At 47.8% G+C, this 24,432-nt stretch overlaps 3 protein-coding genes across 3 annotated transcripts in view; 1 reads left to right on the top strand and 2 right to left on the bottom strand.

Annotated features, from left to right (window-relative positions):
* Positions 1-24,432, top strand: part of TSPEAR (thrombospondin type laminin G domain and EAR repeats) — a 164,217-nt gene that overhangs the window by 53,754 nt on the left and 86,031 nt on the right. The gene's annotated exons all lie outside the window — the stretch shown is intronic.
* LOC109560950 (keratin-associated protein 10-8) lies at positions 4,361-5,041 on the bottom strand. Its single transcript, XM_019963396.2, has one exon. The coding sequence runs from the start codon at positions 5,039-5,041 to the stop codon at positions 4,385-4,387; it is 657 nt and encodes a 218-aa protein (XP_019818955.2). The 3' UTR covers positions 4,361-4,384.
* LOC109560939 (keratin-associated protein 10-11-like) lies at positions 15,828-16,499 on the bottom strand. The gene has a single exon (XM_019963387.2). The coding sequence runs from the start codon at positions 16,497-16,499 to the stop codon at positions 15,828-15,830; it is 672 nt and encodes a 223-aa protein (XP_019818946.2).

Raw genomic sequence — 24,432 nt, 5'->3', positions numbered from 1 at the left:
AATGGAAAATCTCATAAACACAAACAACCAAAACTGACAATTTTCCTAAGGTTCTTTATTTCCTCATATTGTTTCAAGTTCGTGTTTGGTGCCCTTTTATCTCAGTCTGAATTGTCATATCTTGTAGGGCATGTCTAATAACTATGGACTCTTTTGGTTTTTATTTACCTGGAAATGTCTTAATTTCTGTCTCATTTTTGAGGGGTAATTTTGCTGGATGTAGACTTCATGGTTGACAGTTTTTTCTTTCAGCACTTTAAAAGTCATCCCTCTGCCTCTACTCTCACAGTTTCTCATAATAAATTGGGTGTTAATTCTCTTCTTGCTGCTTGTAAGATCCTATCATTGTCTTTGGATAATTTAACTGGAACATGTTTCAGTGTGTAATTCTTTGAGTTTATTCTACTTGGAGATCATGGAGCTTCTTGGACATGTAGATTCGCATGTTTCCTCAAATTTGGGGAGTTTTTGGCCATTATTTCTTCAAATAATTTTTTCTGCTCCTTTCTCTTCTCTCTTCCTGGACCTTCCTGTTAAGTGTATGCTGGTGCACTTGATGCCGTCCCCCAGGTCTCTTGAGTTCTCTTCATTCTTTTTTCCCATCTACCCCTCAAGCTGGAGTCTTTTCACCTGATTTATTTGCACATTTACTAATTCTTCTGCCTCTTCAAATGTGCTATTGAGCCCCTTCAGTGAAATCTTTATTTCAGTTTTTATACATTTCAACTCTAGAAATTCTTTTTGGTACTTAAAAAAAAATTAAATTTCTGTCTCTCTATTGCTGTTCTGTTTCATGAGACTTAACCTTTGTTCACAGTTGCCTTGAACTACTTGGGTACATTAAGAGTTGATTTAAGACTTTGTCTAGTAATTTCAATTCCTGGGCTCTTCAGTGACATTTTCTACTAATTGCTTTTTTTTTGGAGTGTCAATGAGCCATACTTTTTCTTTACTTACTGCACAACTTTTGATGGAAATGGGGGATCTTGAATATGATAATGCAATAACTCTGAACATCAGGTTTTCCTCCTGTAGTTTGTGGTTGTCGGTTGTTGTGACTTACTGTTGTTGTTTTGTTTGATGACTCTTCTGAACTTGTTTTGGAATGACTACTCTTTCTCATGTTCCATTAGCTTAGTGGTCAGGTAGTGGTTTGACAGAAATTTCCTTAAACATTGGAGCCGGAAATATTTTTTCCAGTCTTTGTATTTGTACTCTGTTTGTGAGTCAGGGCATGCTTTCAGACCTCAGCTGGGCAGTTTACAACTCTACCTTCACCTCCACTTCCTGCTTGGTCAGACCTGGAGGTGGGGCCAGAGGTGAGTGCAAAGGGCCTTCTTGGGTGCTGTCTGAGCTGGTGTCTCCTCATGAGTATGCTCATACTCGTCTTGCCCTCAGGAGGCTGTGGTAGATCTGAAAGTCCCGTTCCTCAAAGCATCTCACTTCACAGATCTTTGTCTTAGGCTCTTTGGGGTATCTTGTGTGTCATAACTGATGTTTTCCCCCTGGCATAGCAGCCAGTTGATTTGACAAACACTGTTCATGCAGTCACCTTTCTGCCTCCAGAGAGTTCTGAGTTACGAGAAATGAAGGCAGGTTCTTAGTGTGAGTCCTTCCAGAAGCCACCAACAGGTACAACAACCACAGTTCTTTCGGAATTAGGTCTGCTTGCTCCCTTCAGCCCCAGGAACCTCACCAGCACACAGGCTGTTGTCTTCAAGACTGCTGCTGAGCTGGGGGACAGGGGTGGGGAAGTGGAGTGCTGGTGGTGGTGGGGGGGTGAGGCTCTGCTAAAGTGCCACCGAGCTCTCCTACCTGCCTCAGTTGCCTTTTCCTTGGTGGAGCCTTTTCCTGGTTGTTGTAAAACTTTTACCATTTCCAGAGCTCAGACGTGGCTGACTGAGAGTTTTGCCAGTTTCTTCGTTGTTTCTGTGTGGAGTGAGCCCTTAGAGTTCTCTAGTCCCTGTCTTTCCTGACATCACTCTTAGCGGGCACAATTTTGAAAAGTCCCTTTTAGGGTATTTGGCAATATCATCCAGAATCTAAAATTGGCAGACACTTTGGTGGGGCAATCCCATGTCTGGGAATTTAAGCACCATGTGCACTATTGCCATAGGTACGTGCTGAGGCCTCTGCTAGTGGTGATGTTTGTAATAGTCAGAAAAGATGCTTACTCCTTGGAAGGAAAGTTATGACCACCCTAGATAGCATATTCAAAAGCAGAGACATTACTTTGCCAACAAAGGTCCGTCTAGTCAAGGCTATGGTTTTTCCAGTGGTCATGTATGGATGTGAGAGTTGGACTGTGAAGAAAGCTGAGTGCTGAAGAATTGATGCTTTTGAACTGTGGTGTTGGAGAAGACTCTTGAGAGTCCCTGGGACTGCAAGCAGATCCAACCAGTCCATTCTGAAGGAGATCAGCCCTGGGATTTCTTTGGAAGGAATGATGCTAAAGCTGAAACTCCAGTACTTTGGCCACCTGATGCGAAGAGCTGACTCACTAGAAAAGACCCTGATGCTGGGAGGGATTGGGGGCAGGAGGAGAAGGGGATGACAGAGGATGAGATGGCTGGATGGCATCACCGACTCGATGGACGTGAGTCTGAGTGAACTCCGGGAGCTGGTGATGGACAGGGAGACCTGGCGTGCTGCGGTTCATGGGGTCGCAAAGAGTCGGACACAACTGAGCAACTGAACTGAACTGAGGGAGACTTTGAGGCTTCCCGGGTGGTAAAGAATCCACCTGCCAATGCAGGACACACGAGATATGTAGGTTTGGTCCCTGGGTTGGGAATATCCCCTGGAGTAGGAAATGGCAACCCAGTCCAGTATTCTTGCCTGGAAAATTCCATGGACAGAGGAGTCTGGTGGGTTGCAGTCCATGGGGTCGCAAAGAGTCAGACACGACTGAGTGAGCACACACGGGGAGACTCTAAGTGTGTGTCCACCTAGTGCTAATAAACCAATAATGGTGGACCCACACTTTGGGATGCTCTGTGTTCAGGCAAAAGAGACCATGATAAGGTTTTTGTTTTCTTTTCATTTTCACATTTAACTACATACATGTTCCATGCTCTTTATTCTCAAAATACTACTTGCCTAAATCTTTGTTTAAATTTTTAATTGAAGAGTAATTGCTTTACAGAATTGTATTGGTTTCTTCCATACATGAACATGAATCGGCCATAGGTATACATATGTCCCCTCCCTCTTGAACCTCCCTCCCACATAAGTTTTTCTTTATCAGGTTGGCAAAGATAGAAAAGCGTGTGCCCCTGTGCTGTGAATCTACATTGTTGTTAAGGAGTAAAGACCTAGAACCCCTGTGGACAACGAGGTGATTGTCATGTCACTGCCTGCACCTCTGCTCAGGACTTCAACTCCAGGAGTCTGTTCTCCGATGCTTGGTCGTGTGTGACACCAAATATGGCTCCATTGGACACGTGTGTTCCCGTGTGTCTCCTGCCCATGATCAGACAGGTGCTCACACTGTTCAGGGCTTTGTCCATCCTCACCGCCTGAGGTCTAGCCTTTCCCCTCAGCTCTCCACCAGCCCAGCCTGGCAGGCAGTGGGGAGGGGGTGCTCCAGAGGCTGCAGTTTGTCTGCTTTTGGCTTTCCAGCAACTGGTACATGCTGGAGTCTGGGGCCTCCCAGTGTCTGTGAGTGAGTCCAGGACACCCACCCTCTTGGGATGCTGGGCCAGCCAATTGCCACAGACACCCTGTGTCCCCCTCCCAGCACTTCTGGGTCCTGGTGGTCCCTGGGACTGGAGAGGCTGCTTCTACCACAGGGAGGTTGTGGGGGGTCTTTCATCTGAGCCCAGGTGGTGCCCACAGGACTTGCCCAAGAGCAAAGCTTCAGGAGCACAACAGGGCTAGGGTGATGCCTGGACAGCAGAACAGCGGCACAAGGTGGACAAGTGTCAGGTTCAGAAGCCCCTCAGTTTCCCCAGATCTGATGATGTAAAGGAGGGCTAGGCCTCACACCCACCCTTCCTGCCCCAGGTGTCAGCATGGAGACCCAGTGAGGGGAGCAGAAATTTTATTGGTGCTCAGAGATGCAAAGCGACACTGCTCAGGCCAGGACCAGGGTCAGCAGGGCCCAGGATGACCAGGGATCAAGGAAGCAGCCAGGGCACTCATGGGCCAAGGTTAGGAGAGGAGTTCCCTGAGCAGGTCAGGCCCCCAGAGCTTGGCCAGGGCTGGGGTGTGGTAGGGTCTGGTCTTTTCCGTGTGCTGAGCCAGACTTGGGGAGGATAGGCCGAGCAAGCCAGGGGGGTCAGGGAGCTCAAGTGTGTCTGATGGAGGGCAGGATCCCTGGAACCTGCTGGCTCCAAGGGGACACGTCAGGTCAGCAGCAGGGCTCCGAGACCCAGGTGGGGACTCAGCAGGCTGAGCTGGAGCATGAAGGTTGGCAGAGGAGGGACACGGAGGAGGCTGGGTGGCAGCAGCTGGGCTGACAGAAGAACGTGGGCACGCAGCAAGTGGGGCGGCACACGGGACGGCAGAGGAGGGACACGGAGGAGGAGGGTCTGCAGCAGGATGAGGGGGCTGAGCAGGGGGAGGCCTCACAGCACATGGGCCTGCAGCAGACAGGTGTGCAGCAGACAGGCCTGCAGCAGACGGGCCTGCAGCAGACAGGCCTGCAGCAGACGGGCCTGCAGCAGACAGGTGTGCAGCAGACAGGCCTGCAGCAGACGGGCCTGCAGCAGACAGGGGTGCAACAGACGGGCCTGCAGCAGACAGGTACACAGCAGGCCTGCTGGCAGGGAGAGGAGCTGCTGCAGGCTGGTTGGCAGCAGGGGCTGGACTCGCAGTTCACTGGAGCACAGATGAGGGTCAGGCGCGGGGCCGGGGCACAGCAGCTGGGGGCACAGCAGGTGGGCTCGCAGCAGGTCTCCTGGCAATCGTCCACTTGCCAGGAGGAGCCGATGCAGGCACTAGGTGAGCTGACCTGGTTGCCACAGCTCAAGTCACTGGAGCAGACAGACAAGGTGGATGCAGCAACAACACAAGTCCTGGAACAGCAGGTGTCGGCCATGCTAGGGGTTTGTGCTGAGAGGTGTTCCAGTTGGGGGTGTGATTGGTGGGTGAGTGAGGTGCTCTGGGCATTGGGGCTTTTATATCCCTCCCTGGGATGCTCTGCCTCACCTGAGGCTCAACAGACCTTCCTTTTCCTTGTTACTGCTCAGAGGATGTTCCCAGATGAAGTTATTAGTGTATTTACTGTGAGATGTTTTGGAGAAGGAAATGGCAACCCACTCCAGTGTTCTTGCCTGGAGAATCCCAGGGACAGGGGAGCCTGGTGGGCTGCCGTCTATGGGGTCGCACAGAGTCGGACACGACTGAAGCAACTTAGCAGCAGCAGTAGCAGTGAGATGTTTATCACACTGTCCTTGAGACTTCTGATGACTGGAGGTGTTTTTGTGTCTTAAAAGCAAGCATTGAGATGCAGACTCTCTGGGTGCCTGTAGAGCCTTGACTGCTCTCTCCACCTCTTTGCTCGTGTTTCTTTGATATGTATTCTGGTCCCAGGATGTTTTGTGCCTACAGACGCTCCACACATGTTGCAGACCCTCTTGTATTGAACAACAGGTATCCTGGTGGGAGGGTGCCCTCTTACCTTCTCCATCTGCAGACCTGGTGGCAGGGTGTCCATGGCTCATCCCTATATGCGTCTTTTCCAGTGCTCATCTGAAACACTGTTTTTAGTTCTTTTATTTATCTCACAATTACTTATATTCATATTATGTTATGTCTGAGTTTTCAGGTTTAGTTATGATCTGATTTCCTATTGTAGAAGGAAGCCTTTCTCTTGTTTTCCATCAGCCCCAAGAAAATTCCCTCTCTGCATAGTCATAAGGCAGTGAAACCCCACTATTTGGTTAAACTCATGGTCAAAATCTGTATTATTGTCAATATTTTAGTTGAACATTGTCCATAGCCAAGTCTGTGTAGTGAAACGAGATTTAACTTCCTTATTTATATGTGTTTTGTTTTCGCTTGTGTTTTTCATTTCTTAGGGTTAACAGTTGCTTCTGGTGTTTATTTGCTTATCTTTCTGTTGTTGTTGTTCAGTTGCCAAGTCATGACCGACTCTTTGCAACCCCATGGACTTCAGCACACCAGGCTTCCCTGTTCTTCACCATCCCCTGGAGCTTGCTCAAATTCATGTCCATTGAGTTGGTGATGCTATCCAACCATCTCGTCCTCTGCCACCCCCTTTTCCTTTTTTTGCTCTCAGTCTTTACCGTCATCAAGGTCTTTTCCAAGGAGTCAACTCTTCACATCAGGTGGCCAAAGTATTGGTGTTTCAGCTTCAGCATTAGTCCTTCCAATGAATATTCAGGGTTGATTTCCTTTAGGATTGACTAGTTTGATCTTGCAGCCCAAGGGCCTCTCAAGAGTCTTCTCCAACACCTCAATTTGAAAGTGTTAATTCTTCTGTGTACCTATCAATAAACCATTCCCAGGTTCTCTAATTCATCCCGAGCCCATTCAAGAGGTTCCAACATAACAGGGAATCTATTGGCTTCATTTATTTTTGGAAATCCATCTTCTGGAGCCCTCTGTATTTGTGGGTCTATGTCTATTGGCCAGTATATGACAAACCTAGATAGCATGTTAAAAAGTAGAGACATTACATTGCTTTGCCAACAAAGGTCCATCTAGTCAAAGCTATGGTTTTTCCAGTAGTCATGTATGGATGTGAGAGTTGGACTGTAAAGAAAGCTGAGCACTAAAGAATTGATGCTTTTAAACTTTGGTGTTGGAGAAGACTCTTAAGAGTCCCTTGGACTGCAAGGAGGTCAAACCAGTCAATCCTAAAGGAAATCAGTCCTGAATCTTCATTGGGAGGACTGAGGCTGAAGCTGAAACTCCAATACTTTGGCCACCTGATGGGAAGAACTGACTCATTGGAGAAGACCCTGATGCTAGGAAAGATTGAAGGCAGGAGGAGAAGGGAATGACAGAGGATGAGATGGTTGGATGACATCACTGATACAATGCACATGAGCTTGAGCAAGCTCCAGGAATTGGTGATGGACAGGGAAGCCTGGTATGTTGCACTCCACAGAGTCACAAAGTTGTACACGACTGAGCGACTGAAGTAAACTGATCCATTGGCTCTTCTCTCAGCCAGATGTGCAGGTATCATTCAAGGATCTCTCTTCACTATTGTCTTTAGATTTTCCTTCATATCTCTCCTATCATGGGTCTCTTGTTTCCCCGATGCTGTGTCTTTTTTCTTTCTGAGTTCATGCCCTTATTTGGGTGGAGCACACTCTCAAGTGGTTTTCTGAAAAACGGGTTAATGGCAGGTTAATTTTTGAGTCTAGCATAACTAAAAATGCCTTATTCTGCCCTTATACTTGACTGATAGTTTAGCTTGGGACGGTCTTCTGGATTGGGGAAGTTTTCCTGCAGTATATTTTTTGAAGGTGGAGAACATTTCCGGAATTCTAGTTGTCCCCCTGTGCTGTTTTCAGTTAACTCACTTCCCCCAGGAGGAGTCACATTTCCACCTTCTCCTCCCATTGACTGGTTTCATCTGTTCTCTCTACTTTTTTGTTCATTATTTTACTCAACAAACATCAGTAGTAAGCACCCATGTGGCTGCCTGAGTCATAGATCATTGTTCTGCTGTGATGAAAACCATTGCATTAAACCCCACTGTGTTTCACTTAATATTCTCTTTCCCGGTGATGCAGATTTTGATTATTTGTAGATTTTGGCTAAGATGAAAGATGCTGCTATAAAAATTCTTATATATTTTGCTTTTGCTGGGTATATTCACTAATTTCTCTTTGGTGTATACCCAAGTGTTGAAATGCTAGGTCACATGAAAGGGATATCTGCAGTTTAGTGTGTACTGACCAACAACGTTTTACAGAGTTACTTCCCACAAGTGAGTTTTATGAATTTCAGTTGCTCTATAGTTTTTTAAAAGGTGTTTTTATCCCTTATGGGAAATATAGGGTTACTGTTACTGAAAGCGGGGTACAGCTGCTTGCTCAAACGCCAGTATAGAGGGAGGGTTGGAGGAAAGGAACGTTCGCTTTATTTTGGATGCTGGCAGGTGGGGGGAGGGCAGACTCCTGTCCAAAGGCTGGCTTCCCTTCCCCCCACACCGCCTTGGCCCCCACCAGCAATAAGAGGGTACGAGGTTTTATTGCTGGAGGGAGAAGTTACCTGGAGAAACAGCACAGTCAGCTCTGACAGTCATCTGGAAATTGGTCATCAGTTGTCTGACCAGCAGCATCTTGACTAAGTACAGTTAATATTCAGTTCCAGGGTCAGTTTGTTCCTATTTATTTGGAGCCAGTTCTCAGAATTTGGCATCTTATGTCATGGCTACAGTCCGGTCCTAATGTAGGTAACTTCTTCCACCCAGTGGGGGTTTCAGTATCTATAAGACAGTTCACAGGAGATGACTCAGAATATATTGCTCTTGAGAAGGAACTGAAGGTCCTTGACTTTGCTTAATGACTAAACTATTATTTAGTCTTATTGGACTGTTTTCCTTTGCTTCTGTTTTCTCACTTCTCTGATTAAAATTATTCTTTGGCTAAAGTTTTCTGTAGACAAAAGGAAGGCTGAAGGCATGGGGGTCAAGACCACAGGGTCCTGCTCCATTTCAGTACACAATGTTGAATTAACTTGCATCCCAGATGCAGTAAAGTTGAACATTCAGATATCTTTTCTTGGGAGGTGTCTGTTCAAGTCGTTTGATTTTTTAGTAGGGTTAATTGCATTTCTTACTGATTTGTAGAAATTTATTATACATTCTGAATATGAGTTATCTTTGTATCTTTGCAGTTTTGTGCTGGTAAATATATAATAACCGTCTGGCTGTAAAGCAAAAACAAGAAAGCCCTGGGGTGTTGTGTTTGTCAGTTTCCACGGTGTGGACACCCTCAGCTTGGCTACCAGTGTGATGTTACCAAATGCACAGCGATGCACGGTCAGCCCTCGAGAGCTGGAGCAAGTGGCTGCAGCCCACCCCCAAGACAGTCACCCACATCCAGCTCGTCCAGGTCCAGGGCTGTGCTTTTCATTTTCTTGAGGGTGTCCTTTTCAAGAAGTCAACTTCATAGAGGCATGATTTACATACTACAAAATGGACTTATTCCAAGTTTCATTTGCTGAGTTTTGGGAAACATGGACACCATGAGACCACAACCACAGCAAGATCCAGAGCTTCCCATCATCCCCAGAGTTCCCACATGCTCCTTCAGAGTCAGTCCCACCCTGTCCTGACCCTGAACCACAGCTCTCCTCTCCTTCTAGACTACATTTGTCTTTTCTGAAGTTATGTGTAAATTGGAATATGCAGTATGGACCCTTTCCCCCAGTGTGTTGAGGACACTCTTATCTTCGAAACAGCAGATGTGTGGGAGTTCTGGTCCCTCCACTTTGTTGTGACACTGGGTGTCACAGTCTTTTTTTAATATGAGTCATTCCAATGGATGTGTGAGTTCATGGTGTCTTTCTTTTTTGAAAACTTTCATGTATTTATTTTTGACTATGATGGTGCTTTGTTGCTGCATGGGCTTTTCTTCCCTCTCGATTGTGGAGAGCAGGGCTTACCTTCTAGTTGGGGTGCATGGGCTTCACGCTGCAGTGGCTTCTCTTCTCATGGAGCATGGGCTCTAGAGCGCGCAGGCTTCAGTAGCTGCGGCACACAGACTTAGTTGCTCCGCGGCATGTAGGACCTTTCTGGATCAAGGGTTGAACCCATGTCGCCTGCATTGGCAGGCAGATTCTTTACCACTAGGCACCAGGAAAGCCCCATGGTGTGGTTCAATGAATAGTTCTTTTTATTGGAGCATAGTGATTCAGCTATACATATATACATATTCTTTTTCATGTTATTGTCCATGATGGTTTATTTCAGGATATTGGATATAGTTCCCTGTGCTGTACAGGACGTCCTTGTTGTTCATTTCATATATAGTAGTGTGTATCTCCTAATCCCCAACTCCCAAGTTATTCCTCATCCCACCTGCCCTTGGCAGCCAAAAGTCTGTCCTCTGTGTCTGTGAGTTCGTTTCAGTTTCACAAATAAGTTCGTTTGTGTAATATTTTAGATCTCACGCACCAGTGATATTGTACAGTATTTCTCTTTCTCTGCCGGATGTATTTCAGTTAGTATGATAACCTCCATGTTGATTGTGTATGATTAGGTCCATGTTGCTCCAAATGGCATTATCTCATTTAAGAATTTTTTTCATTCTTTTTTATATGTATCACATCTTCTTTATCCATGCACCTATCAATGGACATGTAGGTGCTTCCGCGTCTTGGCTATTGTAAACAGTGCTGCTATGAGCATAGAGATGCATGTTTCTCTCCAAATTGCAGTTTGCTCTGCATATGGATTGCTGTATCATATGGTAACTCAATTTTTAGTTTTTCAGGGAACCTCCATACTGTTATCCATAGTGACTGAACCAATTTACATTCCCACCAACAGTGTAGGGAGGGTTCCCTTTTCGCCACACCCCCTCCAGCATTTACTGTTTGTAGATTTTTAGATGATGGTCATTGTGACCAATGTGAGGTGGTACCTCATTGTAGTTTTGATTTGCATTTCTCCAATAATTGGTGATGCCGAGCATCTTTTCATATGCCTGTGGCCCATCTGTATGTCTTCTTTGGAGAAACGTCTATTTAGATCTTCTGCCCACTGTTTTGTTCTTGGTGTTGTTATTGAGTTGTTTGTATATTTTGGAAATTAAGCTATTGAGCTATTTGTATATTTTGGAAATTGTCTTTATCACTTGCATCATTTGCAAATATTTTCTCCCAGTCTGTAGGTTGTCTTTTTGTTTGTTTATGGTTTTCTTTGCTGAGCAAAGGCTTATCAGTTTGATTAGGTCCTATTTGTTTATTTTTGCTTTTATTTCTATTGCCTTGGGAGACTGACCTAAGAAATCATTGGTACGACTTATGCCAGAGAATGTTTTGCCTATGTTCTCTTCTAGGAGTTTATGGGGTCATGTCTTACATTTGTGTCTTTAAGCCGTTTTGAGTTTATTTTGTGTAGGGTGTGACAGTCTGTTCTGACTTCACTGACTTGCGTATCGCTGTCCAGCTTTCCCAACATGACTTGCTGAAAAGACTGTCTTTTCTCTATTGTATATTCTTGCATCCTTTGTTGAAGATTAATTGGCTGTAGGTATGTGGATTTATTTCTGGGCTCTCTGGTCTGTTTTGTTGATCCATATCTGATCCATGTCTGTTTCTGTGCCAATGCTGTGGTGTTTTGATTACTATAACTTTGTAGTATTGTCTGAAGTCTTGAAGGCTATGCCTCCAGTTTTGTCCTTTTTCTCCAGGCTTGCTTTGACAATTCTGGGACTTTTATGGTACCATATAAATTTCAGAATTATTTGTTCTAGTTCTGTGAAAAATGTGGGTAATTTGACGGGGGTTACTTTAAATCTGTAGATTGCTTTGGGTAGCACAGACATTTTAACAATATTAGTTCTTCCAAACTGAGAGCATGGAATATCTTTTCATTTCTTTGGATCATCTTCAGTTTCCTTTATTGATATTTTATAGTTCTCTGCATATGAGTCTTTCACCTCTGTGATCAGGCTTATTCCCAAGTTGTGTCTTTTGGTGGATGCAATTTTAAAAGAATGTTTTTTTCCTTTCCCTTTCTGATATGTCATTGTTAGTGTAAAGAAATGCAACCGATTTCTGTGTGTTAATCTTGTGTCATGCTACCCTGCTGAATTCATTTATCAGCTCTAGTGGCTTTTGTCGGAGAAGGCAAGGGCACCCCACTCCAGTACTCTTGCCTGGAAAATCCCATGGGTGGAGGAGCCTGGTAGGCTGCCCTCCAGGGGTCTCCAAGAGTCAGACACAACTGAGCGACTTCACTTGCCCTTTTCACTTTCACGCACTGGAGAAGGAAATGGCAACCCACTCCAGTGTTCTTGCCTGGAGAATCCCAGGGACGGGGGAGCCTGGTGGGCTGCCGTCTATGGGGTCGCACAGAGTCGGACACGACTAAAGCGACTTAGTAGTAGTAGTAGTGGCTTTTGTGTGGAATCTTTATGGTTTTCCATGTGTAGTATCATGTCATCAGCACATAATGACAGTTTTACCTCTCTGTGAGTAGTTCTTAATTCTAATGAAGTCCAATTTATTGATTCTTTTCTTTTATGCTTAATGTTTTTTATGTCCTGCTTCAAAAGTTTTTACCTACCACAATGTCATGAAGACATTGTTCAGTGTATTATTCTCAGTTCAGTTCAGTCGCTCAGTCTTTGCGACCCCATGAACCACAGCATGCCAGGCCTCCCTGTCCATCACCAACTGCCGGAGTCCACTCAAGCGCATGTCCATTGAGTCGGTGATGCCATCCAACCATCTCATCCTCTGTCGTCCTTCTTCTCCTGCCCTCAATCTTTCCCAGCATCACGGTCTTTTCAAATGAATCAGCTCTTTGCATGAGGTGGCCAAAGTATTGGAGCTTCAGCATCAGTCCTTCCAGTGAACACCCAGGACTGATCTCCTTTAGGATGGACTGGTTGGATCTCCTTGCAGTCCAGGAGACTCTCAAGAGTCTTCTCCAACACCACAGTTCAAAAGCATCAATTCTTCGGCACTCAGCTTTCTTTATAGTCCAACTCTCACATCCATACATGACCACTGGAAAAACCATAGCCTTGACTAGACGGACCTTTGTTGGCAAAGTAATGTCTCTGCTTTTCAATATGCTGTCTAGGTTGGTCATAACTTTCCTTCCAAGGAGTAAGTGAATTTTAATTTCATGGCTGCAATCACCATCTGCAGTGATTTTGGAGCCCAGAAAAACAAAGTCAGCCACTGCTTCCACTGTTTCCCCATCTATTTGCCATGAAGTGATGGGACTGGATGCCATGATCTTAGTTTTCTGAATGTTGAGCTTTAAGCCAACCTTTTCACCCTCCTCTTTCACTTTCATCAAGAGGCTCTTTAGTTCTTCTTCACTTTCTGCCATAAGGGTGGTGTCATCTGCATATCTGAGGTTACTGACATTTCTCCCAGCTCTTCAGTATTTTGCCTTCCACATTCAGCTCTGTAATCGACCTCCAGTCAATGTGTGTGTGTGTATGCTGTGAGGATAGGCAAAGCTCACTTCCTCCCATGCGGATATCTGGTTGTCCAGTACTATCACCACCTATGAAATCCCAGTGACACCCTGATTGTGAACCAAGTGTCAGCACAAGTGTGCGCAGTTACTGGACACAACTGAGTTCCATTGGTCTATTTTCTGTCATTGTTCAATGTGTGGATCTGGTACTTACTGCCCCAGAAAGCATTCCCCTATCTTCTCAAGTTCTTTTGTGATCACTGCCATTCAAGTTTTGTACTTTTTCTTGCACTGATTCCCAGGTTGATATTTTCCTAGAAAATTACCATCTTCACCTAAAAATGTTGATTGTGTTGACGCACAGATGTAGCTTTTTCTCATAAACTTTGTTCTTTGTCTTTAGTGTTTATTTATCTCTTTTAGGTTTGTCAACATTTAAATTCTTTTATACATCTTTTAAAAGCAAATATTTAGCGTTGTTGTTTATGTTTACTATTTCTTTCTTTGTTCTTAGTTCCTTAATTTTGCTAATTTATTTCTTTCCCCTCCTTTCTGAAGTTTTCCTAACTTTCTGACTTGAGATTTTATTTTCAATCCCACCTTCTCTGTGCTATATGTCTTTAAGGGTTTCATTTACTCCCTGAGTACTACCTTACCTAAACCACATGTGTCCTGGGGTGTAGTACTTGCCTCATTTATTTTCAAAGAGTTTGTAATTAAGTTTCTGTTTCCTCAACTGGTATGCTAAATAGCTTCAGTCGTGTCCAACTCTTTGTGACCCTATGGACTGTAGCTCGACAGGCTCCTCTGTCCATGGGGATTCTCCTGGCAAGACTGCTGTAGTGGTTTGCCATGCCCTCCTCCAGGGGATCTGCCCCATCCAGGGACCTAACCCTCATCTCTTATGTCTCCTGCGTTGGTGGGCGGACTCTTTGCCACTAGTGCCACCTGGGAAGTGGAGAGACCACCTTTGAATTCTCCAGAGGAAATTTTCTTTTAATTATTGCAAGTTTATCTTATTGAATCTGGCTCAGGAATGTGGTCTGTGTAACAGCTTTTTACTTTTCTAGGTAGTTTTTTAAAATTATATTTCAGAAAGTATAGAAAATAGTATAATAAACACCTAGGCATCTACAAATCAGTAACAAGTAACAAGTCTTTACATTTTGCCGAATTTACAGCACGTCACAGGTGCTATGCACTCTCCACATGCCCCCGCCAGGGGAGCCACTGTTCTCAGGCTAGTGTCTGTCATTCCCATGGATATTTTTGTAGTTTCATAGAGATGTTTATAGTTGTGGAGTCAAAGTAGTGTTTTGACCTGTGTATATGTATTACTCTGTATGTGTTAATCAGCAATATGATTTTCCTTTTACTCGATGTTATGTTTTGGAATTCACTCCTACATGTGTTTCCCTGCTTCAGCTGTTTTAACCTCTGTGTATCCCCCTTGTGTGTACATGCTGTGGTTTAGTTGTCCATTCTCCTACTGAGGGGCACTTAGATTATTGCCAGCATTGCTGCGAGATGGCCTGTGTGGGTTTCATGTACAGACACGTGATGTCATCTCCAGGAGGCCCCCTGGGGGAGGGGTCAGGTGTGCACCCAGGCAGCTTTCCCAGGTGTTACTAACCTACTCTGAAAACTGGAAACCTTGCCTGCATCTCAGAGCAGATCTTGTTTCCTATACTTCAGACCATGCTTGTTGTTATCAAACTTAGACATTTTTGCCAGTCTGATGGGCACTGGGGTCCCCAGGACCTCACCCAGGTTTGGTGATCCCCTAGATTTCACAGGACTCAACACAGAGTAAATCAGCACAGGGACCATGGCCTGGGGAGAAGTCAAGGGGCGCTAGACACAGGCCTCCCGAGACCTCCGGCCAGGTCACACGGGGTGCACTTGATCCGCCAGCAGGGGGCTCCTGGGAGACGAGCACCCAGGGAGTTTATCGGGGGCTGGTCACATGGGCACCTTTGCCTGGCACCAAGACCCCAGCCCCCGAGCGAGAGCAGGTGTGCAGAACACACCTCACAGTTGTGCAGATGGTTGAGGCTCCCCCCAACAAGAGACCCCTCCCCACATGCACATTCCCCTCCCCGCCGCCTGAGGACAGTGTCCCGGGCCTGCTATGTGCTCTCCTGCACAGGCCCAGGGGGCTCATCTTTCTGGAGTGGGGGCTCCTGGACACCACTGAAGGGGCAGGAACAGGGAAGCCCTTGGGAGTGATCCAGGACCACCTTACACGGGGGAGTGTCCAGCAAGGGCCTTAGTTGGAAATAACAGAAATGAACTGTGGTTAACCTGATCAGGAAAGGAATTTATTGGAAGGAACTGACAGCTCACGGAAGGAGAAATTGAAACCAGCTTAGGAACGAGTGGAGGAGCAGGGGTTGTGCCAGAGCTCAGGGGGCGAGGATGAGAAACCAACTCCAAGCATTTATCTTTTCCTTCATGCCACGTGAGGCTCACACCCCTGGGAGAGCTGGGCCGCCAACCCAGGCTGTGGAGGGAAGGCTGACACAGGACAGGGAGGAAAGCTGACACAGGACAGGGTGGACGGAGGGGAGGCAGCACTGGAAGAAGTGGGTGTGCCATTCCCAGGAGGGGTGACCTGGCGGAGTTCACGGCAGGGCCTGGGGCAGCGATGGGAAAGCTGTCTAGGCTCTCAGTAAGGAGTCGGAAGGTTCAAATGACTGTGAGCTCTGACACTTTGGGGTGACCTTGAGAGGAACACTCAGCAGCAGGGCCCCAGGGCCAAGGTGGGGACACAGCAGGCCAGGCGGGAGCATGCGGGCCGGCAGAGCAGGGACACAGAGGAGGCTGGGCGGCAGCAGCTGGGCTGGCAAGAGGAGGTGGGCACACAGCAGGCAGGGTGGCACACGGGGCGGCAGAGCAGGGACACGGAGGAGGAGGGTCTGCAGCAGGGGGAACCCTTACAGCAGACGGGTGTGCAGCAGACAGGTGTGCAGCAGACGGGCCTGCAGCAGATGGGCTCACAGCAGGCCTGCTGGCAGGAGGAGGAGGTGCAGCAGGAGGGCTGGCAGCTAGACTTCTGACAACATGAGGAGGTCGAACAGGGGGAGGCCTCACAGCAGACAGGTGTGCAGCAGACGGGCCTGCAGCAGACGGGCCTGCAGCAGACGGGCTCACAGCAGGCCTGCTGGCAGGGGGAGGAGGTGCAGCAGGAGGACTGGCAGCTAGACTGCTGGCAGCACAAGGCTGGGCAAGAGCTGCTGCAGGCTGGCTGGCAGCAGGGGCTGGACTCACAGCTCACTGGGGCACAGAGGAGGGTCAGGCGGGGGGCCGGGACACAGCAGCTGGGGGCACAGCAGGTGGGCTCGCAGCAGCTCTCTGGACAGTCATAGCTCAGGTCGCTGGAGCAGACGGACAGGGTGGAGGCTGCCATGGTGGAGGTGGAGCTGGAGGAGAGTTTGAGTGTGTGTGTGTGTGTGTGTGTGTGTGTGTGTGTGTGTGTGTGAGGTGCTCAGGCTGTTGGCTTTATACCCCTCCTCTGTGTTGTGTGTTGTCCCTACAGAGGCTCACAACACCCTCTCTTCCTGATTGGTATTTGGAACCCCATGATCTCTCATTAGTGCCAGTTTTTGTTTGGTTTTATGAGATATTGCTCAGCTCTTAGAACTCTTGAGTATATCTGGAAGTCTGTTGACATATCCTGAGCACCTTTCAGTTCAGTTCAGTCGCTCAGTCATGTCTGACTCCTTGTGACCCCATGGACTGCAGCAGGCCAGGCCTCCCTCTCCATCACCAACTCCTGGAGTTTACTCAAACTCATGTCCATTGAGTCGGTAATGCCATCCAACCATCTCATCCTCTGTCATCCCCTTCTCCTCCCGCCTTCAATCTTTCCCAACATCAGGGTCTTTTCTAATGAGTCAATTCTTCGAATCAGGTGGACAAAGGATTGGAGCTTCAGCTTCAGCATCAGTCCTTCCAATGAATATTCAGGACTGTTTTCCTTTAGGATGGACTGGTTGGATCTCCTTGCAGTCCAAGGGACTCTCAAGAGTCTTTTCCAACACCACAGCTCAAAAGTATCAGTTCTTTGGCACTCAGCTTTCTTTACAGTCCAACTCTCACATCCATACACGACTACTGGAAAAATCATAGCTCTGACTAAACAGACCTTTGTTGGCCAAGTAATGTCTCTGCTTTTTAATATGTTGTCTAGGTTGGTCATAACTTTTATGACATTTATGACAGAACATAACATCCAGGTAGGAAGGGAGTATGTCTGCGGTAATGTGGCAGGGGTCTGCACTGGCTGCATGAGAGATCCATCTAGCCTAACTCCACCTCCCCTGACTGATGCCCGGGGCCGCTGTGTGCACACCTGGGGACCTGCCTGTCTCTGCGGCAGGCTCAGAAATGCAAAGATGAACAAGCTGAGCCTTGAGCTGCCAGCCTAGGAAAGTCAGGTTCTTGGTGCCCTGTGATGCTGTTTACTAGGTCCAGCACAGAATGGTGTGCGTCGGCCTGGAGGAGTGACAGCTCAGCCCTGGGGGAGGACTCTGGGGGCACTGCTGCTTCTGCTAAGTGTGGGTGCTCAAATTCTCACCCTTCCTGGCGGTTTTGTGCTTCCAACAATGGGGCTCAGTCTAGGCCTCTCGACTCCTTGGGAGTCTATGAAAGGCAAGAGAGGGGTCTAGGATTTCAGTCAAATTGTGGGCTGAGTTGTCTGTCTGCATATTTTGAGTTATACAAATAAAATACATTTGAACCTGGCCTCTTGTGCTCAGGTTCCTGGCCTCTCTGTAGATACAGGAACTCATCATATAGACTGGGAATGTATGAGATAGAGAGAGAAACAGACAGACACACACACACAGAGGAAGAGAGGAGGAGAGATGTCTGTTTCCACCTATGATAAGGAACCAGCGCCAGATACACTCCTGCCGAGGAGAACTTGGAAAGCTGGATAAAACTCAAACATCTGTTCAAAGCTTTGGAGGGCTGCTGATCAAACTAAGAATTGAGAGGCAAACTTGTTGAATGTTAGGGAACTTTAGGCAGACTCTGCAAGCGCTGGTCTTGGTCTGGCTTTCCCTTTAGGGGTGAGCCAGCTTTTCCTGATGGCTTTTCCCTGAAATGTGGCTGACGAGTCTTGGCATTGGGTGCACAGAGGAGAAACGTGGCCAAAGGCTGCGACTACAATGAAGAGAAGCCAGCAGAGCTCCCGAGATCCCAGGGGGCTGGAGAAAATTACATGGGGTTTGTGCACGTGGAGGCAGCAAGGACTCGAGGGGACAAGATCCCAGACAAATTGGAGGCAGAGCTCTAGAAACGTAGATTGAACCCTCAAGGCATCTGCCCAGTTTCATACTGTACAGGGAAGATACTTAGACGGTCATCAGAAAGCCACTGAAGGCCAAGCAGAGTTTTTGTAGTCTCGACCAAGGAGACAAAACCCAGAGTTAAGACCAGCCAAAAGGGAGCAGCTCTCGGCCAGGACCCCAAAGAGCTCAGTCCTAGGAGTGGGGAAAACCAGACACAGACCAGTGCTTACAGAGTCTGTCTCCCAGCCTCACAACAATAACAGTCCTCTGCCACACCCAAGCCGTCTGCCCAGGGTGCGGTGAATCTCTTCAGAAGAAGAGAAGCCTTCAGAGCTGCCAGGAGCTTGCGTATACAACCCCAGCCATTCAATCTTGGATGACAGCCATGCCAAGGGATAGCACCAAGAGACAAAACAGACCGTGGAAACAAACCCACAGGCGACACGGCATTAGAGCCGTCAGACACGGCTTTTGAAACAATTGTGATGACTATGCTTAAGAAAACAGGTGTAAGGATGGGCGGTTTTATCTAAAACTGAAATGTGTATAAAAGAAGTAGAAATTCTGGACTCAAAGAATTGCAGAAATGTAACAATAGCATTTATGACTTGATAGGTGGATTTAATAATAGAAGAGACAGCCAGAGGGTGGATTACTGATAGAAGCTATGAAGCATTTAGGATGAGGTTAGAGCGTCAAAAGGAGGGAAAGTAACTGAATAAATATGGGAGAACGTGGTGAAGCAATTTCACTTTTTTTTTTTTCCTCCTTTGAGCCCAAAATGAAAGCAAGAGATATAATGGGGGATATTTGAAGAGATCATGGTAAATCTTTTTCTAAAACAAAGATTCAAGCTACAAATTCAAGCAATAATATAAACCTTAAGAGAACTAAATATTAATGAAGCCACACCTAAGTGGATCATAATGAAGCTGATGAAAGTCAAAGATAAAGACTAATCGTTGAAAACAATGAGAGGAAAAATAAACATTAACTTCATAGTTGCAGCAGCAGAAGATTTATAGTAGTTTTCCCATCAGAAAAGAAGAAAGTTAGGAGGCAATGAGAGGGCATCTTTAAGGGGCTGAAAGAAAATAACTGCAAACCTGTAAGAACACCATCAGAGGTGAAGGTAAAACAAAATGATGCCAGACAAAAACTGAGCAACTTCAACACCGGAAGACCAACTTAAATTAACATTAAGGAGAAATCTCCAGGTAGAATGATTGAAAGGCAGACAGGCTTGCAGCAGACAGGTGTGCAATACACAGGTGTGTGACAGGTGTGTGCAGACAGATGTGTAACAAACAGGTGTTTAACAGGCTTGCAGCAGACAGGTGTGCAACAGACTAGTGTGTAACAGACAGGTGTGCAACTGACAGGCTTGCAGCAGATGGGTGTGCAACAGTGCATGCTCAGTCACTCTGTTGTGTCTCTTTGTGACCTCATGGATGGTAGCCCGCCAGGTTTCTCTGTCCATGGGACTTTTCAGGCAAGAATACTGGAGTGGGGTGCCATTTCCTACACCAGGGGATCTTCCTTGTGCAACAGACAGGTTTGCACCAGACAGGTGTATGACAGGGGTGTGACAGACAGGTGTGCAACAAACAGGTGTGTAACAGGCTTGAAGCAGACAGGTGTGCAACAGTGCGTGCTCAGCCACTCAGTCATGTCCGACTCTTTGTGACCTCATGGACTGTAGCTCACAAGGCTTATCTGTCCATGGGAATTTTCAGGCAAGAATACTGGAATGGGGTGCCGTTTCCTCATCCAAGGGATCTTCCCTGTGTAGCAGATGGGCCTGCAGCAGACCAGTGTGCAGCAGACAGGCCTGCAGCAGGTCTGCAGCAGGCCTGCTGGCAGGGGGAGGAGGTGCAGCAGGAGGGCTGGCAGCTAGACTGCTGGCAGCACGAGGCCGGGCAGGAGCTGCTGCACGCTGGCTGGCAGCAGGGGCGGGACTCGCAGCTCACTGGGGCACAGAGGAGGGTCAGGCGGGGGGCCGGGGCGCAGCAGCTGGGGGCACAGCAGGGGGACTCGCAGCAGCTCTCTGGACAGTTGTCCTCCTCCGTGCACCAGGAGGAGCCGGTTCAGGAGTCACAGGACCCAGGCAGACAGACCCGGCTGCCATACCAAGGTGGAGGCAGCCGTGGTGGTGGGGGGGGGGCTGGAGGAAGGTGAGGATGTGAGTGTGTGTGTGAGTGAGTGTGTGAAGTGTCCAGGCTGCTGTTTTTTTTTTCCCCTCCTGGTGTGTGTGTTGTCCTGGGGGAGGGTCTACACCCTCCCTCCTGGTCACTGTTGAGAGCAGATTCAGAGAACAAGTGGCAACTGTTTCTGTCCCAGGAGCTCAGCTGTCTCTTGAAGTCAGCTTGGAACGACTTTACTTGGTTTTGGCCTAGAAAGCAACCCTGGGTGGAGCCTCAGCTCTCTTGTTGCTTTCACCAGTGTCACTAGGAGCAGAGGTGGACCCGGGTCTGTGGGCGCTGCGTCCTGGCCCGGTCAGGGTGAGTGCTGCTGGGGTTTCCGGGCTGGCTGAACAATGTCGTGTGGCTGGAAGGTCAGCGAGGAGGTGTGTTTGGTTCTAAATAAAGATACTGTGAGTCCCGGTCTGCAGGCAGCCCTGGCCCAGCGTTCGGGCAGCAGTGACAGCCCCACAGACCAGCCAGCTCACACAACACGAATGGGTCCTAGTCTGGACGTCAGACGTTGGAGGTTAATGCCGTCTGAAGCTCTGGGGAATGAGCTGTCCCAGGGTCTCTTAGCTCTCCCCTGGATTCTGGGACTTTTCTGGCAATTCTTGGGGTTCCCTCACTTGTAGAAGCATCACCCCGATCTCTGCTTCCATCGTCACAGGGCGTTTTCCACTTGGGCATGTGTCTGCCTCCAAACTTCCCCTTTCTATGAGGACATGAATCTGGTGGGATTAAGAGACACCCCGAAGACCTCACTGTACCTTGATTAATCTGCAAAGACCCTATTTCCAAATAAGGTCAAAGTCACAGCTACTGGGGCTGGGGCAGCAGCATCTTCTCGGGACACAACCAGCCCCTAGTAAATGCTGTCCCTGCCCTGAGGCTGGCTCAAGGCCAGGCTCTGGGTGGAAGGAGGAGTCAAGCAGGTGTCCTTTCTTCTTCCTTGGGTGAGTCGTGAAGGGCGGGGTGCGAGCAGCAGCTGGCCTGGCAGGTTCAGAGCACGCATGGGCCTTCTGCTGGTCCAGGCATGGTCTGAGCTTGTGGGGTGCTTCTGTAGTTTATTTTATGGCATAGCCACACAAGGAGCACAAAGAAGTCACATATGCCCCTCTCCAGCTTTCTCTGGTGTTAACGTCACACGGAGGTGTAGATCAGTTACCAAGTCTTTGAAACCAGCATTGGGACATCACTACTCACTAACCCTTCATGGATCACAGCCTTGTTTTGGCAATGGGGCTTGGGTAACTCAATGAAACTATGAGCCATGCTATGTCGGGCCACCCAAGACAGACGAGTCATTTGTCAGAAGAGTTCTGACAAAACGTGGTCCACTAGAGAAGGAAATGGCAAATGGTTCCAGAATTCCTGCCGCGAGAACCCCACAAACAGTATCAAAAGTTTTTCTACGAACAAGAGGCAGGTGGAGGACGTGGAGGGAGGGTCTGTCCCAAGAAGGGGCCTACTCAGTTACAGTCTCTGCCTATCAAGGAATTGGTCCATTTCATCTAAGATTCGGATATATAGGCATAATGCTATTTGTAGAGTCTCTTCATTATCCTTTTAATTCCTCCTTTTAAAATTTTATTTTATTGAAGTATAACTGACTTACAATCTTATATTAACTTCTGCTGTACAGCAAAGTGATTCAGTTATACATATACATATATATATATATATATATATTCATTTTCAAATTCTTTTCCATTATGGTTTAATCACAGGATATGGAGCATAGTTGCCTGTGCTCTGAGTGACACCTTGCTGTTTATCCATCCTATAGATAACAGTTTGCATCTGTTAATCCCAAACTCCCAGTCCATCCCTTCCCATCTCCCCTCCCCCTTGGCAACCGCAGTCTGTTCTCTATGTCTGTGAGTCTGTTTTCTTTTAGCTTTTGAAAAATGTTCAGTGTTATCTCATTTTCACTTTTTGACATTGATACATCGTTTCTTCTTATTCCACACCACCCCTCCCATCAGTCTGATAGAAGTTTATCAGTTTTACTGATCTTCTCGAAGGCCCAGCTTTGGTTTCAGTGAATTTTCCTTTTGTTTGAGTCACACTGATTTCCATCCTTCTCCTCCCTTCCTCTCACTGTGGGTTCCGTTTGCCCTTTTAGTTTAAGTTTCTTCAATCGAAGCCTCTATGGTAGACTTGATACCATCCTCCTTTCCTCCTGGAAGCACTGGGACCACAGACCTTCCTCTCCTTCAGCTATATCCACACGCCTCTCTGTGCTGGCCATCCTGGTCTGTAACCGGAGGCTTGGAATGGTGTGGTCTCCATGGCTCTTTTCACTCTGATTCCATCATTGCACGAGTTTTCAGGATAATAGAGTCAGGGCACTCGCATGCACAGGATTTGGAAGCAGCCGAGCCCCTGGTTGATGAGTGTTTGGACTTCCACCTCCTGCAGCCCGAGGCCACTGCAGCCCCATTCATCACTGTCGTGTCTTCACTCACCAGGAGGATGTGCGATAAGGGAACACGGAAAGCTGGCTGGATCACAGGATAATCGCACCCTGCAGGAGTGAGCTGTGTTTCTATTGCAAAGGTCCCTGGGGCGGGTGCTGCCCTTCCATCCTGGCCTCACCCACCTCTGCTCCTGGCAGAAGAAGACTGGGAGGCGGCTCTTTGGATCAGTGGCGGTGCCTTCTGTGGGTGGGACCCTGCGGGCAGCTGAGCATCCTGTCCCAACCCCTTGTCCACGTGCCAGCCCCGCTGCCTGCATGATGCGTGTGCTTTGTCTCCTGAATATCCAGGCGCCTGGTGAGGTCAGGCAGTTGCTGGACCCTATAGAGAACATCCGAGAAAGGTGAGAACGGAAGGTTCGGGTTTGGACTGCAAGTGTGGGGCTGGGAGATGGACTGGTCCCACTCCGTGTGCGGACTTCCCTGCGTCAGCTGACTGAGGGATCCTGGAAGCCCTATTACCTGTTTACACGCTGTGAACTAAAGTCAGCTGCTTGCCAGCCACGTGGCTCTTAGGGGACCTGCTTGCAGCCCCAGCAGCTGTCCTTTCATAGGCAGACACAGAGCCTCTCACAAATTCACAGGAATGTTAAAGTGTGACCTACAAAGTGGCCTAGAACGGGACTGACTGCTCCGACCTTGTGGGGTGGGCGGTCCATCTACCCGTCACTGGGAGGCAGTCTGACTCAGGGGGCAGCTCCTGCCTGCCTGACGATGTTCCAGTCCCTCCCGCAACCCCACAGGAAAGGGGGTCCAGGCCTCTGAGAGGTCAGGTTGCAGGAGAGCTTGGTGCCAAGGCCACGGTTGTCACTGTATTCTCTGATGGGCCCTCTGGACAACTTCCCGCGTTCTGAGAGCCCTTGGCTCTGGGCTAGCGCAGACCTTGGAGGGTGACGAGGGAGGGGATGTGTGTGAGTTTAAAAGCGTGGCTGCAAGAGAAGGGCTTAGCCCGAGCTGACCCCGGGGGCTCATCACGCCTGCTGGTCATTCATTGCTGGCATCCTGCTCTCTTGACACCTTCCCTGTAGCTTCTGCAGCCCGGTCACCATGCAGCTGTGGCTTTCCAGGCTGTGGACGTGCCAGGGACACGCCAGGCTCAAGCCAAAACAGCCCATCCCGTTCGAAGCCCAGCAGCCCAGCCTAGCCTCCCTCCACATCCCTTCGGCGCCTTTTAAAAAAGTGAAGAAAAGCCGATTTAAACACAGAACAGGGTCAGGAACCATTTTCCCCTTTTGTGCTCCATCTTTACTTTAAATTGAAAGCTGGTTGATTTACAATATTGTCAATTTCTTCTGTAGAGTGAAGCGATTCCGTTATACTATATATATATGCCTTCTCTTTTAGATTCTTTTCCATTATGGTTTATGATAGGATACTGAATGTGAT

Source organism: Bos indicus, chromosome 1, assembly GCF_029378745.1.
Source record: "Bos indicus isolate NIAB-ARS_2022 breed Sahiwal x Tharparkar chromosome 1, NIAB-ARS_B.indTharparkar_mat_pri_1.0, whole genome shotgun sequence".
In the NCBI taxonomy this organism is placed as follows: domain Eukaryota; kingdom Metazoa; phylum Chordata; class Mammalia; order Artiodactyla; family Bovidae; genus Bos; species Bos indicus.
This window is presented reverse-complemented; position numbering and strand designations above follow the sequence as displayed.

Coding starts and splice junctions, on each gene's coding strand:
- LOC109560950 (XM_019963396.2), bottom strand. CDS start 5,041: ATGGCCGACACCTGCTGTTCCAGGACTTGTGTTGTTGCTGCATCCACC.
- LOC109560939 (XM_019963387.2), bottom strand. CDS start 16,499: ATGGCAGCCTCCACCCTGTCCGTCTGCTCCAGCGACCTGAGCTATGAC.